Source organism: Hydra vulgaris, chromosome 04 (genome assembly GCF_038396675.1).
Source record: "Hydra vulgaris chromosome 04, alternate assembly HydraT2T_AEP".
NCBI lineage: Eukaryota > Metazoa > Cnidaria > Hydrozoa > Anthoathecata > Hydridae > Hydra > Hydra vulgaris.
In genome coordinates this window covers 8,572,718-8,591,592 of record NC_088923.1, presented here as the reverse complement: position 1 = coordinate 8,591,592, position 18,875 = coordinate 8,572,718, and the positions used below count along the sequence as shown (strand labels likewise).

At 24.9% G+C, this 18,875-nt stretch overlaps 1 protein-coding gene across 1 annotated transcript in view; it reads left to right on the top strand.

Moving 5' to 3' along the window:
- Window positions 1-18,494, top strand: part of LOC100215728 (TBC1 domain family member 2B) — an 84,807-nt gene extending 66,313 nt beyond the window's left edge. The window contains exons 26-36 of the mRNA XM_065795374.1: window positions 213-312; window positions 510-590; window positions 1,031-1,267; window positions 1,440-1,505; window positions 1,811-1,869; window positions 6,172-6,250; window positions 6,331-6,395; window positions 7,449-7,515; window positions 16,082-16,126; window positions 17,795-18,007; window positions 18,163-18,494. Of these exons, the coding sequence (XP_065651446.1) occupies window positions 213-312; window positions 510-590; window positions 1,031-1,267; window positions 1,440-1,505; window positions 1,811-1,869; window positions 6,172-6,250; window positions 6,331-6,395; window positions 7,449-7,515; window positions 16,082-16,126; window positions 17,795-18,007; window positions 18,163-18,264 (1,114 nt within the window). The 3' untranslated portion in view covers window positions 18,265-18,494. The remainder of the gene's footprint in view (window positions 1-212; window positions 313-509; window positions 591-1,030; window positions 1,268-1,439; window positions 1,506-1,810; window positions 1,870-6,171; window positions 6,251-6,330; window positions 6,396-7,448; window positions 7,516-16,081; window positions 16,127-17,794; window positions 18,008-18,162) is intronic.
- The last annotated feature ends 381 nt before the right edge of the window (window positions 18,495-18,875 follow it).

The following is an 18,875-nucleotide window of genomic DNA, read 5'->3' as shown; positions in this document are numbered from 1 at the left end:
TGCGTCCAACGATGTAGCAGACATCCCCTAGACACACCCCTGAGCTTATTATTTTTTCCTGCTTTATCTTTGTTTTATGCTTTAATTTTTAGAGAGAAATGAAAAAGGCAAAAAAAAAAGTTTACTGTAATAGATATATCAAGTTGTATTTATGAATTGTTCTTTCTTACGCTGATCTCTTTTATTTAACTCTAAAATGTTTATATTTTTAGGTTTGCTGACAGATATGGTTTTTATAATTTATACGAAAATGACGAAGAATCTTTGGAAAACCTTGCTGATCATCTTGATGTGTTGTCGTCTTATAAGAAGGTTGATTTTTTGTCATCATATAAAAAGATTATTCTTTGTAATTTTATAAAAAGGTTTTTTGTCACCTTATAAAATAGTTTATTTTATTTTTGAATTATATTGATAAATTTGAATGAATTTTCAAAATATCTCTTTTTCAATTGAATTTAAAACAATATTTTAAGAATAATAATAATAAGTCAGAATCAAAATTTTAGATTGATGCCTCTGATGTTTCAGTCGGAGTAAAGTGGGAAAATTTCATGGTTGCACACAGAACCAACTCTCTCACAAGAACAGTAAACTGTTTTTGCATTTAAAAAGATAATATATGAAATAAAAAATAAAATATATAAAAGATAATAATAATAATAATAATAATATGATATAATATCAATAATAGTTTACAAAATTAAAATTTTTTAATGTTTGTTATATTTTGAATGCTATTATAAAATTGTTTTTAGTTTAAATTAAGTTTAAATAACATGATAAATATAATAAGTAAATATAACAAATAAATATTGTTAAATTGTGTTATAAAAATAACAAAGTGTAAATACTTTAATAACAAATACTTTAATAAGTAAAAATAATAAAAATATTTAAATGTTTCTATACTTTATAAAACTATTATACATTATTTAGTAATTTTACATATTAGGTTTATTATATCTATATTAGAATTTCAAGTATTCAATATTTAAAATATGTAAATTCAAATATTATTTACAATAAGGAGGAATTAAAAAATCTTGTTCGATGTGGTATTCCTCATGAATACAGAGCTAAAGTATGGGGAGAGTTAGTGAATATACAAGTAGGCTCAACTCGTAATCTACTAGGCGTTGGTTATTATGCAACGTTGTTAACAGAAAAGAAAGGCATCTACACTCCTTCTGCAAAACAAATTGAGCTTGATTTGTTAAGAACTCTTCCCAACAACAGATTTTATGATAAAATAGAAGCAGAAGGTGTAAGTTTTAGATATTAAATTTTAATTTTTGTGATTTTAGAATATTTATTTTATAATAACTTCAGGTTTTTTTTAGGGTTTTTTTTGTTTTTGTTTTATTTTTAGTATTATTGTTATTGCTTTTTTTTTATTTATTTTGAACTTATTTTGACTATAATCAATTTTTTCTTAGACAACTAAACTTCGTCGAATTTTATTGGCTTACAGTTGGCACAATCCTACAGTTGGTTATTGTCAGGTTATTTGGTTTTCAACTCTAAAAACTTTGACAAATACTTTTAATTTTTTACCTCTTGCTTGTAAAGTGTGCACTACATGTTTTGATATACTGCCTTAATATACTGCTTTGATATGCTGTATTAGTATACTCTATCACTACTACTGCATTCATATACTGATATAGTGTATTCTTTTAAAAAGTTAACCCAATGTGTAACCATAATGATAAATGTAACCTTTAGGAGACTTGCAACTTTTAATTGGAGTTCTTTGAATAAAAGTATATAGTGTTTTATAAGCTTATTTTGAAAGTTCTTTTTTTAGGGTTTAAATCGACTTGGTGCAATTGCTCTTCTCTATCTGGACGAAGAAAGTGCTTTTTGGTTCTCTTTATACTTTATTTATTTCTGTTATATTTTACATGTTTTTTGTTTGTTTTAATTGCCCAAAAAGCTACAAACATAGAAACCAGCAAGATTAAAACATGAACAGTTGTATGTTCAGTATAATTTCCTGGAACATTTAACAAAAAAGTTCTTGATAAAGTACAAAGTTTATATTTTGTTGGTATTTAGCATCCTACAATTTTACTTCTATTTAATTTTTTTTTCTTGCAAATATTAAATTCTTATTTCATAATTTATCATTGTACAAAGCTTAGAAGTGTTTTAAGTCTTATAGACTTGGTTTTTGAGAATAACAATTAAAAGAAATCTGATTTTTTGTTTTGTTTTTGTTTTTATTTGTTTGTTTACCAGCCAATGATTTGTTTGCATTTCTTAACTAGTTATCTTTTGTACAAATGATGTAAATGTAACCTAGGTTACAGGTCACAGGATGTAAATGTAACCTAGAGTTTTTGATGATCTTTTTGATAGATCTTGGCTTGTCTCTTTTTAAAAAGTCATTAATTTGTTTAGTTATCTCCTAATGAGAGTACAGTTCTTAAAAGCAATTTTAATAGTTTCAACATCTAAAAGGTAATAAAGTAGAAGCAAAAATGTGCCTTCGTTGGTGTTTTTGGTGGGCATTGTACATGCTATATCGAGAGAGTGCAGCTTTAAAAATGGTTTTATTAATAAGCATGATAAATATTTATCCAACTATATTATTCATCTCTTATACATGGTTCTGATCTAATTACCTCTGCCAAATTTAAAGCATAATTATCATCTATTGAATTTAATAAGCACACTAACTTTTCATCTCTTGAATCTAATAAGCACAATTTTTGTCATCTCAAAGAAACAAGTAAACCCATTGTTAGACATCTTGCTTCAACTGCTATTTTTAACTTCAACTCCTTGATCGCTTGTGGTCTTGACAACATTTTTGTCACAGTCTTACTAAAGTGTTCTCTCTATCTAAAAGTACAAATGTGTTCTCTCTATGTAACGATCTTACAAGTAGGCATAAATCAGGTTATTATTAACCTGATTTATGCCTATTATTATTAGGTGGCGAATTTAGTATTATGTAGAAAATAATAAATAACAACATTCAATAAACAATTTATAGTTAGTATTTAAGTCCAAATATACTGTAAAATTTCAGAATTTAATAGAAAATCAAAATAATGAGAAAATAAATAAAACAAAAAAATACCAATAATGTACATAATGTGTTTTGTGTACTAAACTAACTAATAAACTACCTAAATAATTATATTAAATTATTATACAATTAAACAATTATAAACTTTTCAATTATAAAGATTCCTTGTGAAAGTGAATTCAGTAAAAAATAAAAAATTAGGAACATTAATTTTAGTTAATAACTTTTTGAAACCTATTTGTAAGGAATTATTAATAAAAACTTTAATATATACACATATATACAGTCACAGAAAAGAGAACGCATTCAAAATTATAAATTAAATACATATTTAAACCAAACATTGTAATGATTCAAAATAAACATTGTAATCAATTCAAAAAATATTACGAATTTTGTTCTGACGACATGCTTAGACACATTTAATAGACTTCAATTGCTACACTTGTAAAATGATACTTTCTAACTGTGCTTAAAAAGATTTTTAAAACTATTTTATCAGTAAAACCATATTTGTTAGTTTAAATAATAACATAAGAAAACTGCATTAGAAAAAGACTTTCTTTTATTTTGGTATCAAGGCAGACATCAGACTTAAGAATTTTTGGTTTAGTGTGTAATGTGTCTGAGCACGAATATAGTAGGTTTAGTGTCTATTAGTGTCCATTCTTGTCGAAGCCTGTATGTATATAATAGTTTATAATTGTTTAATAATAATAATAATTTAATATAATTATTTAGGCAGTTTATTAGTTAGTTTTGTTCATAATACACAAAGTTTATACATTATTTGTATTTTTATTTTTATTTTTTTTGTATTTACTCATTATTTTAATTTTCTATTAAATTCTGAAATTTTACAGTATGTTTGGACTTCAATATTATCTATAAATTGTTTATTGAATGTTATTATTTTCTACATAATATTAAATTTGCCACCTTTATTAATAATAACCTTATTTATGCCTACTTGTAAGATTGTTACAATATTAAAATAATTTGCCATTGACTTTAGCTAAATGGGTTCAGTTGTTTGTAAGTTTGATTCAAAAAAATATACAAAGTAAAAGAAATCTACTGATTTCCTTAGCAGGATTAGAATATAAAGTATTAATTTGACTTTACATAAAATATTGATTCAAGTTGACACTAATGTAACATTTAAATCTGTCTTGATTGTTCAGCGTTTGATTTTCCTTTTTTTTATTCTAGTATTTACTGTTTTGGGAAATAAATGTGTAAAGGTTTTTTCAAATTCATTTGAACAGTGCAAAGTTTTTTATATGTTATTCTTAAACCAATTGATTGTCTCCCCAAGGCCGAGAAGGCCACTACAGACAAGGAGGCTACTTAATTAAGGTTATAACCCTCTCTTAACTCTATAACTCCAAAACACGAACCTTGACGAACAAAGCTGCTGCGCGGAGAAACAAGATGACTTAATGACTGAAAACAATAGGGCAAAAGGTTCAATCAGGTCACATTTGTAAAAATAACAAAAATCTAAAAAAAAATAAAAATCATAGATAAAAAAATCGTAGTCATGGTTATTATTTGTTTTCTTTTTAAATCTTAAGGATAGTTTGTCCAGCACAGACTGCAGAAAGAAAATGCTATTCATTAGTCATGTTAGGTCTTGTGAAGAAATAATGTTAGGTATTGCATTGAAGCAGTATTGCGTATTAAGATAGAGTATTGTTAGGTCTTGCAATGAAGTATTGTCAGGAAATGTGATCAAAAATATTTGTTTGCTACTACTGTTCATTTCAATTTTATAAATAATCTAAATAAAACTTTTGAGTGAATGAATAGTTTTTAATTAAAACTTTTAGAACCATCTTAAATTTTAGAACTAATTTGAGAACTTTTAATTCTTTATTTTCAAGTTTTTTAGAGTTTCACTTGAAATATTTTCCTCATAGCGATTTTTTTTAAGTCCCCATAGTAATTTTTTTTCAGAGTTTGATTAAAAATGATAAAAGGCTCATAAAAATATGATATTTGGTAATAAATAATATAGTATAAAAAGACTAAAATCATAGAATTAAGGCATAGCAACATATTCTTATAATGTATGATAACTAACTATAATGTCTAATATGTAGTATAATGTATAATACCCTAGCAAAAAAAAAGATTTTAAATAACTTTTTCTAAACTTAATAATAATTTCATCTGTAAGACAATTGTTTCTATGTTATTTTCAGACATTTTCAAAGAGTTGAGAGAGGGTTGTAACCACATTTAAAGAAGCCTCCTTGACTATAGTAGCCTTCTTGTCTTTGGGGAAGTGAATAAAAAATAATAGTAATAATAAAAAAAAGAACCTGTGGCCGTGACACCTATACCTATATTGACTTAAAAAGATGTTGGCACAGTGGAATCTTTTTACATTAACTGAGCATTTTGGATTTTGACTGTCTATTTATCTTAAATTTTTAAACTTTATTCTGTGTGATTTCCTAAACATTTATAAAACAATTTTCTTTACAATTATCATGGTTGTTGTCGGGGTTTTTTTTATTATTTTAAAAAAAATTTCGTAGCTTTTAGAATTACCTTTTTAAATTTAATTTTCATTTAACAGTCATTGAATGCTAATTAAAGTCAGTACTTTATATTTTAATGAGAAAACTCTTTTTCCTAATGAGGAAACATCTAATAGTTACCCAAGTAACATATAAACTCTACTTTTTTACTACAACATAAGTACAGTTTTTTGAAATTTTAGGATGTCTGACAACTTTAATTTTTTGAAGTTTTAGGATGTCTGACAAGGGCTTGTCACAATCTTAAGTGATTTCTAATAGTTATAAGAAAGTTGTGCTTTATAATTTGATAAATTTTAGTCAGTATTTTAAACACCTTTTATACCTGTTACCTGCCAAAGCCACCATTGTCTAAAGTACATAGTTGACTATTGTTCCTGTTTCTGTAAGAAGCATGCACTGAGAAATTTTAATTGTTTATAAAATAATATAGGTCTGGTGGCCTATGATAATATAGAAATGATTTTAAATCATTTCTATTTTATTTTTGTAAACTCGGTTAATTTGTTAAGAGGTTTTTACTATTTTCTTTAATTAATAAATATTTCTTGGATGTGAAAAATAAATAATTTGTTGTTATAGGTGCTTGGTTGCTATTGTGGAACATTTAATGCCAAATGATTATTTTAGTATATCTTTACTGGGTGCACAAGTTGATCAGGTCATTTAAAATTTTTTAAATAGTTCACAAGGTATGGAAAATGTTTACAAAGTTTTTTTTATCATTTTATTTTTATGTAGAGAGTATTTAAAGACTTATTAGAGGAAAAGTTTCCGAAATTATCTTCACATCTTCAATCAATGCAGTAAGTTTTTAAAAAATCGAAAAGTGAAATTTCTATTTTACCAGGTTCTAAAAAAAATATTCCAAATTTTTCAATAAATCTGATCTTAAAATATAATCTGCTGTTGAAAACTTAAAATTGAAATCTTTGAATATTTGAGGATGTATAAGATGTTGTTAAAGTGTTTGTATTTCATTGTTAAAATGTTTGTATTTCATTGTTAAAATGTTCATATTTCGTTGTTAAAATATTCGTATTTGTTTGTTTCGCTTATAGAGGAAATAAGTTTTAACTCACCATATTTTCCATATTAAACATTAGAAACAAGGAATATGTGCAAGAGTTATTTATTATGAAAATATCTTGATTCTTGTGATTTTTTTTTGGTATTTTATGTAAATAATTTTAAATAATAGATATAAATCAACTTTAAATAGTTTATTTAAAAGTTTAGAAGATTTCACTCATTGCAAATTGAAAGTATTATTATAGTTCTACAAATTAACAAAAAAAAGCAAAATTTTTTATTAAAAATCGAGTTAGAAAAATTGTAATGTTCTATATTTAGAAATCTAAATATAGACCATTACAATGTTATGAAAAGTTTTTATGAAAAAAATTTTTCTAGTTATCTTTTTTAATAATATTTATGTTTTTTCCAGCACAAATATTTTTAAAAATAATAAATATTATTAAAAAAAAGTGATATTATAGAGATTTAAAAATAATAAACTTTTTTATAAAAAAATTCATAAAAAGCATCCTTAACTACATCGAGTAATGTAATAATTTATTGTCAAAGGAACAAATGTTTAGACTTCACATTCATGTAATTATTTTCTAAATACTTCATAGAGTCATTTAGTATTTAGTAGTGACACTAATATTTTAATATTTATTTATATTGTTTGTTTGTTGTTTTTTTATGTCGGATTGGACTAATAAATTTAGTTAAAAGATAGAATTAAAAAATAAAAAAACATGAAAAACTCATTTTAGTTGACATAAATAAGTCAATCAGAAAATTAATCAATAAAAATAAAAAAAAGTAAATTTTTTATTGTTTATTTTCAGATTTGATGTATCATTAATTTCATTCAACTGGTTTTTGACAATATTTGTTGATTTTTTTCCTACAGAGGTAAACATTTTTTTTAAAAGTTTTTTGTATTTTTTGACTAAGATTTTAAAATTTAAATGTATATATAAATATATATATAAATAAATATATATATATATATATATATATATATATATATATATATATATATATATATATATATATATGTATATATATATATATATATATATATATATATATATATATATATATATGTATATATATATATGCATACATACATACATATATATATATGTATATATATATATATATATATATTTATATATATATATATATATATATATATATATATTTATATATATATATATATATATATATATATATATATATATGTATGTATGTATGTATGTATATATGTATGTATATATAAAACCGATAGGTCTCATGGCATTGCAGAGGAGCAATTAACTAGGAAGTTAACGCCTTCTTCCTTACCGATGTTGCTTATTGGGCTAGAGCCAAGGTTGAACCACGAACCTTTTAGTTCAACAATTTGTTTCTCAATCAGTAGGTTCATCAGGAAGCTTCCTGATGAACCTAATGATGGAGAAACATCTAGATTTGTGTTTTTACTAATTTATTATTGCTCTGTTCTTTAAGACTTTGAGCACTCTCTTTGTAGAATACACTAACATAATTTTTATATATATATATATATATATATATATATATATATATATATATATATATATATATATATATATATATATATATATATATATATATATATATATATATATATATATATATACAAACATGAGAAAATAGAAATAGCCTCACTTCATAGTCCAATCTTTTGTAAATCTGTAAGCAAATTTGTACATATTTTGTATCCACACAATTCTTGTTACAAACAACATTACTTAAAGATGAGTGATAATTATGGAGGTTATAAGGTAATCTTTAAATAGAGGAAGAAACTCCGATGAGTTGTAACTTTGGTGGTAAAAATGTTATGGTTTTGGGTGCATTATTCTTTGCTGGAAATCTTCCACTGGCATGGATTTCAACAAAAATGAATTCACAGGAATACATTGATTTACTAGAAATTAGTTTGATTGAATATGGTGAAGAGTTGATGGACAAAGATTTCACTTTTCAAGAAGACAATGCTGCTATCCATAATTCAAAGCTTACAAAAGCTTGGTTTAGAGAAAATATTCATGTAATAGAGTGACCTGCATGTAGTTCAGATTTAAACCTGATTGAAAATTTATGGGGAATACTTTCTAGAAAGGTTTATGAAAATGGTAAGCAATTTGAATCTCCATTGGAGCTGAAAACTGCTATGTGAGAAACTGCTATGAAGTTCATTTAATTTTTTGCTTTTTAAGATATATCCTTTTTTAGTGGTAAAAACAACCATACAGGTAAAGGGATTTCAGAATGTTAGGTGTTTTTTAAGATTCTGCTAAACTCTAAATATTTGAGCATATACTTTGTTTTTACTTTTGAGAGTTATAAAAATACTCCTGTTAGATTGCCAAAAAGTTTTAGTAGTTTTTTAATACAGTTTTAATATGTCTTTAAATAAATATTTAAGCTTTTTTCATTAGGGACCTCAGAATGTGAAATAATAGGTAGTATTGTTGCCAATATTGCTTAGTTAATCATGAATTTCTGCATATATTATTTATTTTCAATGCTAAATTTATTTTTAAATGTTTGGTTCACTTATCTTTTATACTTTTTGCATTCCACCACACAATGCTAGGTAATAAAAAATAAAAAGTTATTTGCATTCAATTTCTTCTCGACGTTATGAAATGAATACTCTGCTTATAGTTACACTTTAGTATGTTTTCTTTGTTTGTTTTTGAACAAATAAATAAATTAAACTAAAGTGAGTTTACTAAAGTATATTACAAGTACAAAAGTGTTTCAATATTCTTTTGCAGTAGAGAATAAATAAGAAATGGGAAAGTCCTTTAGAGTTAAACCAACAAGCAAATCAAGATGCACTGTTCTAAGAGATGTCATAGTGATGAAAAGTAAGCGGTTAGAGGAAGCAGTTGAGTAGTGTCGAATAAACAATAAACGTGGTTAGGCTGCAATTAATTCAGGAAGATTTCCACTAATTAAAGATCTTAGAACAATTAATAAATGGATTGATGGTGTCATTGTAACTGGAAATGAGAAGGAGTATTGTTCAATTTTTACAAAAGATGAAGAAGAATTATTAGTCTATTATATAAGAAACAAGAATAGGTAATATGTAAACATAATTGAGAAATGAAACATTTTTTTAATAAACTGTTTTAATCTGTAATAAAGTCCTGGTTTTCATATTGTTTATTAAAAAAATAAACTTATACTGTTTAGTTTTCTTATATTGTTATTTCAATAATTTATTTAGGTACCTCCAAGGTTTAAACAAGTTGAAGTTGACAAGGATAATGTTGAATGTTTTGGGAGTAAGAAAAACCACCTGTAGAAACCTTCATGAACATCAGATTACTTAGCTATTACCAAATTTTCAACAAGCATTCCAAACAAAGATGCTTAGCGAGTCTTTTTGCAAGTGTTGGGATGTAAAATGTTATCAGATCAAAAGTACATTATCAAAAAGAGACAAGGAACTGTATCCATAAATCGTGCTCTTAACTGTACCAAAGAAATGCCATGTAACCACCTCAATGAATTAGCGGAAGAACTTATAGAATGTAATATTTTTGTTGATGCAAATCAATTAGAAACAGGTGTATGGCAGGGAGATATAGATAGCACTAGAATTTTTAATCATGATGAAACTCCCCAGTTTATAAACTATGGAGTTGATGGTACTCCAAATGGTTTACTGTATGCTGGGAGAGGGGAAAGTTGTCAAAAGATGATAAGAGAAAATAGAGAATATGTACTATACATCCTTTTGTTTCCTTTGGAGGAGATATAGCAATATACCACATCATATTCAAGGGAAAAGGGATTAGTGCGCACATGGCTTCAAAAGAAGCAGTTATACAAATTCCAAACCTTCTAGTCTCCACAAATGACAGTGGAAGTCAGGATCACAGTACACTTATAAGTGCTTATCAAATGTTTGACCACTTTTTAGAAAAAAACAATATAAAACAGCCTGTTGTTGTTCTATCTGATGGTCACTCTTCAAGATTTGACAGTGATGTATTGACATTTTTAAGAAGCAAAAATATTCGACTTTTTATCACTCCACCTGACACAACTGGCGTTACCCAGCTCCTTGATCAAATCAATCAGAAATTGCACTCTGAGTACAGAAGTGCTAAATCTATGCTTTATACTTTGTTTATGACAATCAACAGAGAAGGTTTTATGAACATACTTGTAGAGTTGTGGTCAGAGTGGGCATTAAAACAAACAATCATAAATGCAGGTAAAAAAGTTGGCATTTCAAGTGGAGGACTCAGTGTTAAGTGGATGCAGGAAGATAATTTTTTTGAGCTAAGCTGTGTATTAATGAAAATACTGAAAATAATCAATTGTCAACAGCAGTAACAATTTCATCTCCAAAAGATGTTTGCTATGGCTCAGCAAGATATTGGAAACATAATTACGAAAGTGCCATGGAAGCTTATCACATGATATCTGATAAATCAATATCACTGGAAGAAACGCCTAACTTGTTGCCTGTAACCAAAGTAACACCTAAAATAAACTAGGAAAATGTTATAGTTACCCAGTTCACAGCTCATTGGAGGGGGAAAAAATATTGAAAACAGTTTCTTCAATCAAGAAAACCAAAGCCAAAAAGGAGAGAAAGCTAATAAAGAAAGGAAATCCAAGCAACAACAACAAATTGAGTCATGCTATAAATGTAAGGAAGAATGTACATACTTCGAGAATGCTTGTGTTGCCATAATGTTTTGAAATCTATATGTAGTAAAACATCATGTTGAGGTGAAACAGGCTTAAAATCGAATATGATCAAACCATTTTGTGAAATAGGACCCAATAAAATGCCTTCAGTTTGAGTCTGATGAAGATAACGTTGAAGACTTCATTCCTATAACTGATTTTATCCAGAATACAACCTAGCATGCTCTATTCACTGATTTTGGATTAAAGTTTACCTGGGTCTTATTTTTATATATTTTGTTCATAATTTTTATTATTAAGTTTGTTAATGTTATTTAAAAAAAAAATTATCAAAAGTAATCACTTAAGTTTGTTTAGTTTTTAATATGGTACCTCAAAACGTTAGGTGCAGCATTTCAAAATGCTAGGTATTTTAAAAAGCAATTTTAAGAAAATTGGATTTATTCTGCGCACCCATCTTTTTAGCACTGTTTTTGGAGTCTTAAGGCAACATTTCTGATAAGGTTCTGCAAACTTATTTTTAGAAGGGCTTGAAATACTCAAAATTATTTTTAAAAAATGTGTTAATAGCTTGTAGACTTTTTTCAACATCTTCGTAATTTAGAGTATTTTTTAAGTATTACATGTAATATTTTTTTATTTATGACTTAACATTATATTCTTTATTCAGAATATTCAATGCTTTCAGGGTTTATTTTAAAAAATTGAATTTTATGTTGGTTTATATCCAACCTGATATTCTGAGGTTCAACTGCATTCTGAGGTCCTTTTACCTGTAATTCATTTTTTTCATGAAATTTTATCATCACAGTGACATTTACACAGAGATTAAATGTTTTGTTTATGAGGAAAAAAAGTTTCTTTAAGAGGAAAGTTTTTTTAATACAAGTATCTTGACTATATATATATGTATATATGTATATATGTATATATATATATATATGTATATATATATATATATATATATATATATATATATATATATATATATATATATATATATATATATATATATATATATATTTATATATATATATATATATATTTATATATATATTTATATATATATTTATATATATATATATATTTATATATATGTATATATATTTATATATATATATATATTTATATATATATTTATATATATATTTATATATATATATATATATATTTATATATATATATATATATATTTATATATATATATATTTATATATATATTTATATATATATTTATATATATATATATATATATATATATTTATATATATATTTATATATATATATATTTATATATATATATATATATATATATATATATATATATATATATATATATATATATATATATATAAACTTAAAGCATAAATAAAATGCTTGTTTGAAGCATAAATAAATGCTTGTTTTTTTTGTTGTTGTTTTTTATTTTAATTTGGGATCTACATACAAAATTTGCATAAGTGTACTCCAAGAAATCTTTTGGTTACATCACTGAGTGAAATCTTTTAGTTACATCACTGTGATAGATCCTTTGGTTACATCACTGCTCTTTTGAGGTTTTTAGTTGAAGTTCCTTAAGTTTTTCCAGTCTTCTTGCCATTAGATAAAATTTAAATGAGTCTGTAAAGTGCAAGACTTCGTTCAGAAAATAGGAGGTAAATTTGTTTCTGTTATGTTGATAGAGACAAAAATGTCTTCATGCAGACAAAAATCATTTAGTGAAGAATAGTACATATGTTTTAACATAAGTTCTCATCCAACTTGAATTTGTAGGAAGCTGCAAGAAATATCCTTTAAAAATATTTCTGGCACGGGAAAATCAATTTTTTTTTTTTTAAAATGCTTTACCTTATGTTTATAATTATATTTCAAATTTCATCAAAGTATATTTGGCCACTCAAAAATACACTTGTATAAAGTTTAAAACTCTCTTATAACATTTTACAGAAAAAGGGTTTAAAAATAAATAAATTTTTGTTTTTTATCTCTTGTTAAGCTGCAGGAAGCATACATGTGCCAGTTAGGCCATTGAAACTGTTTCAGCATCTTTTTTAATGGAAATTTTATCTTAAGGTTGCAATTAGCTTTTTGTTATCTGCAAATAGTTTGATGAAACATGTCATTAATTTAATGTAAAAATTTTATTAACTGTAGTAATATACAGTATTTTATATTATTTTAAAAACATCAGAAAATACAGTTTCTTTCAATACTAATAATTTTATTATTTCAGAAATTTTTGCTTGCTTATAGATACCAGCCTCATTAGCCTTTTACATATTACAATAATTTTTAATCGTTGTAGTCTATATAAATTTTGTATTATTAATGCCATCAGTTGAATGGCTTTTTTTGCTTTTAAATTTAAAAAATGGCATCCAAAACATAGTTGTGACATATTGCCCTTCATCAAGATTTATCCTACCAATTCTCACCAAGCATATATTTTTTTGCATTTTCTCCATAATTTTTCTTTCAAATTTTTTATTTTCTACCTTAAATTTTTTTTGTTTTTTCCCAAATTTCAGTAACTTCCAACTTTAATTAGTGGCTGCCTGCAGCCTTGTTGGAAGCGAAGATGATTAAAAAAAAAATAATAATAATCTCTTTTTTGCAAAAGGCTTTATGAATTGCCAATAGGGTTTCTTTTTATCAATGCTCATCTGAAATTTATGTATCTGTGTGTTGGCTGTTACTAGGTAGTTTTGATTTTTTTTTAATACTATTAGAGATCTTATTTTTAATTGAAGTTTTGGTGAAAGGTCTGGTACCCATGGCGTAGACACTACAGGAAAATTATTGCACTCTGATTGAATTGTGTCTTTTTTGACGAAGTTGATGTGTAAAACTCCTCAATTGTTTTTCATTGTACCTGTTTTCAATATACATATCAGTTAAAAAATTTATTTTGTTTTTCAAATGTGGTTTACTTCAGATAGAGTAAGCTCTGTGAAGAAATTCTTTAAATATAGTGGTTAAAATAATCCAAATTGTGATTTAAATGAAATTTAATCTGAATGTTAGTGATTGACTCTTTTTGATATACTTTGTACTCAGGTTTTCCTATCATGTTATTTATAATGGTTTTATCGAGAAATTTAAGTGTTTTTGCCTCATTTTCAACTTCAATTGTATATTGTTTAGAAAGATGCTGTTGATTTTAAATGCCTCGGAATTGTTTTTCTTGTTTGATGTTAGTATTGTCCATGAGTATTGTCAATGTTTCTTATAAAATTTAATTTAGTTCAAGTGCAGGATTTATTGTCAATGCCATTTTAATCACATTATTTTTGTTAAATTGTAGAAACGATTCCACAAGAACCATGAAAAAGAGTCTGGTTGGGCCTGAGTTCTCCATTAAGTGAATCATATTTTCCCAATGAAAATAATATTGAAATAAGCAAAGTCAATACCATACATGGATATTATAACAACTACAGAGTCTTAGCATTAAAATTAAAATACATCAACAAAATAGAAAATGCACAAAATTTAAAAAAAACATTTCAAGAGAACTAAAAAACACAAAGAAAAAAAAAATAACAAAAAAAAAAAAGAAAAGCTTTTAGGGAAATAAAAAAATATAAGCGTTATCATATGCCCTTTTGTCAAAGGAACAAGTTTTGTATAAACTGAACATTCTAAAGCTTTGGAAAAAGTTTGTGAACAAGTTAAAAGATATCTATCATTAAAACTAAATAAAAAACAATGTATTTCTTAAGAATAATTATCCAAATAAAAATTGCAAAGAAGAGATTTATCCATAATAAAATGCAACTGTTCTAAAGTTTATGTAGGTAAAACCGAAATTCAGGTAAACACACTGATACATCAATTTCAGTTGAGCATTAACGAAAAGAAACTCTTTCATTCTGCATTAGCACTTCATAAAACCTTTTGCAAAACAGGAAATTATTTGGGAAAAAACTAGAACATTAAAGATAGAAAATGTAGAGTTTGAAAGCGAAATCAGGAAGGCCCTAGAAATACATAAAAGCATATGCTCTGTGAGAAATGGCGTGATTAATCTGGCTGAAGGCCAATATGTCAAAACTATGTTTTGTATGCCATTTTTTTAAATTTAAACAAAAAAAAAGCCATTTAATCACTGGCGTCAATGGTAACAAATTTATAAGCTATAACAGTTTAAAATTATTTTAATATTTAACAAGCTGATCATGTTGGTCAAAAATTCAAAATGGTCAAAATCAAAAATTTTTGAAATAATAAAATTGTTAGTATTGAGGGAAACTGTATTTATTGATCTTTTAAAATAATATAAAATATACTCTCATACAAAATGTTATTTTTCGATACAATAGTTTAATTTTTAAACTAATTAGAATCAACACTAAAGTTTAAATGAGTCTGTAACTCATAAGTAAGTCATAAGTAAAAATGACTGTAAGTCATAACTTTACTGACAGCACACACCAACACAAATATTGTTAATAAATTAACAAATAGTTAAAAAAAAAAAAAGCTTTTTGATAAAAAAAGATAAGGCTGTACAAGATTACAATTTTTATCTTTTAAATCATATTTACAATAAATAAAAAAGAAACAAATAAAATTTTACTAAACAAGAAGGGTTAAAAAAAAAAAGAATTTTTTTTTTTACCTCTGACAAGGTTTTTAAATATAATGAAAGAAATAGCTCTTAATTAGAACCTTTTGGTAAACCTACTAAATACATCACATCAATCAGATCTGCATAATCTTATGATATTAAAATAATCTTATAATATTAATTTAATCTGTTATAAATTAGGTTGCTTTGAGAGTATGGGATACGTTTTTGTTTGAAGGTTGTAAGGTATGTGTTGTTTTTATTTTTTTTTATTTTTTTTTTTGTTTATGTATATATTTATATATATAGTTATGTGTATATATATATATATATATATATATATATATATATATATATATATATATATATATATATATATATATATATATATATATACTTATAATTTTATATATATATATATATATATATATATATACTTATAATTTTATATATATATATATATATATATATATATATATATATATATATATATATATATATACTTATAATTTTATATATATATATATATATATATATACTTATAATTTTATATATATATATATATATATATATATATAGTGTGCAGCAAAAAAAGTATTAAATAAAATTAATAAAATAAGTAGTGAAAATAGTTAAATAAATGTTTGAATAAATAAAAGATTGAGATTTAGTACTTGTGATACAATTTGCAGCGTTTCGGCGACTATTTAAGAAGGCATAGTTTATACGACTTTGTTATAGGGTTGAATGCACAGCATTTTTAAATTTTATCACTTTATTATTGATTTAAATTAGCTTCTTTCAACTTTCATATCACCTTTGAATGCTGAGCGTCATTTTTTATTTAAAGATGTCAAAAGTTTTTTGTTATCATATTGTAGTTTAAAAGGAGTTTCACTTATGCTAATGTAGGATTTGCTATTAGACATGGCCGTAGACAACTATGAAGAGGAGGGGCGCAAAGAATCTGTCTCTTAACAATAAAACTTTTCAATATTTTGTTGTAATACCTACATCTAATGCATAGAGCTAAATAGAATGTTCAAAAGGGTTCATAAATTTACCTTTAAGTGTGAAATGTCCTGTACTCGTATTTGTAGCTGTATTGCTCATATTAACTCTTATTAACTCTTTTCAAATAAAATTAAAAAAACTTTAAACATACGGAGATTCAAACGTTTATATGGGAGATCTGTTTATCTATGGCCCTTATACTTTGTACGTTGTACATGGTATGCATAGCGCTTAAATATTATAAATACAATAACATAAATTGAATAGTGTTTAGAACATTTGTATAAGTTAATTTACCCAACAGATTGGTATCGATTACTCAACCGGTTCTTTTTTTTCTTTTTTTTTTCGTAATTTTTTGTAGTTTCACGTAAGGTTTTTGTGTTAATTTATTATTTATGTTTTTTATGGTATGAAGTAAAGTATGGTCTTTGAATATATTTTTGGCAAACAAGGTTTGGTTTTGAAAAACAAGTTTTGGTTATGATTTAAAGGGCAACCAAGGTTTGGTTTTGAAAAACAAGTTTTATATAGTATGAGACCTTCATAGTTTTATATAGTATGAGAAATCAAGATTTCTGAAGTAGATGCAGAACCAACAGAAGAAGAATTATTAGCAGTAGTGAAAAGATCAGCAAGAGATGTACTAGTAGTGAAGCAGTAGTGAAAAGATCAGCAAGAATGCACTAGTAAAAGCGAAAAAGTAAAACAGTCAAAACCACGTGAAGTTTAAGTATCTAATAAAAATGAAGTAGTAGAGGTAGTTGCATGGCTAGAAATATAATGTTATCATGATTTTTGATTAAAAAAAATAGCATAAAACTGATTAATAACAATTAAAGTTCAACCCGAAATCTAAGCTTTTGTTTTTTATGTAGTTTTTTATCATTTTTCATTTAGGTATTATTCCGATTTGCACTGGCCGTATTTAAAATTTTCGAAGAAGATCTTCTTAAATGTCGAGAGGCAGGACCTTTGTTTTCTTTCTTTAGAAAAATTCCTCGATCAAGATTTGTCATTGACAAGATATGGGAAATTGCCTTTGTTTCTCTGAATCCATTTGGGATGAGAAACATCGAAACAAAAAGAAGGTACCATCGTCCATTATTACAGGTAAGGTTGTTAAACACATTTTATAATAATAAGCAGCCTTTAATTTTATTATAAAAGTTAACTTGTGCGTTTTTATTATAAAAGTTAACTTGTGCGTTTTTATTATAAAAGTTAACTTGTGCGTTTTTATTATAAAAGTTAACTTGTGCGTTTAGGAGCAACTTAACGTCTTTGAAGGTATGCGTCATGATCACAGTTTAAAACGCATCGATAATGAAACATCAGAACAAGATCAGCTTAGTGACGATGAAAACTGAATTGTTTTATTTTTTCTAGTTTTTAATTTATGCATATATTGCAACTACTTGTAAATATATATATATATATAAACAATGTGTGCATATATATATATATATTTTTATATATATATATATATATATATATATTTTTATATATATATATATACATACATATATGTGTGTATAGCCTTAACTGTTTTGTCGAATTTTGTATATTTGCAGTTTTAAAAGAATGAGTTATATTTTAACGAGTTTTTTTATTATATTTTATATATATATATATATATATTTATATATATATATACATATATATATATATATATATATATATATATATATATATATATATATATATATATATATACATATACATATATATACATATATATATATACATATATATACATATATATATATATATATATATATATATATATATATATATATATATATATATATATATATATATATATATATACATATATATATATATACATATAAATATCTGCGTGTGTACGTTTATATAAAGATAGATAGACAAGATCAAAAAATGTTTTTCTAAAAGAAAAAAAAGCATCGAAAGGCTGCCTGAGATCAGGCTGCTAAAAGAATAGAAGCTTGGATATTTT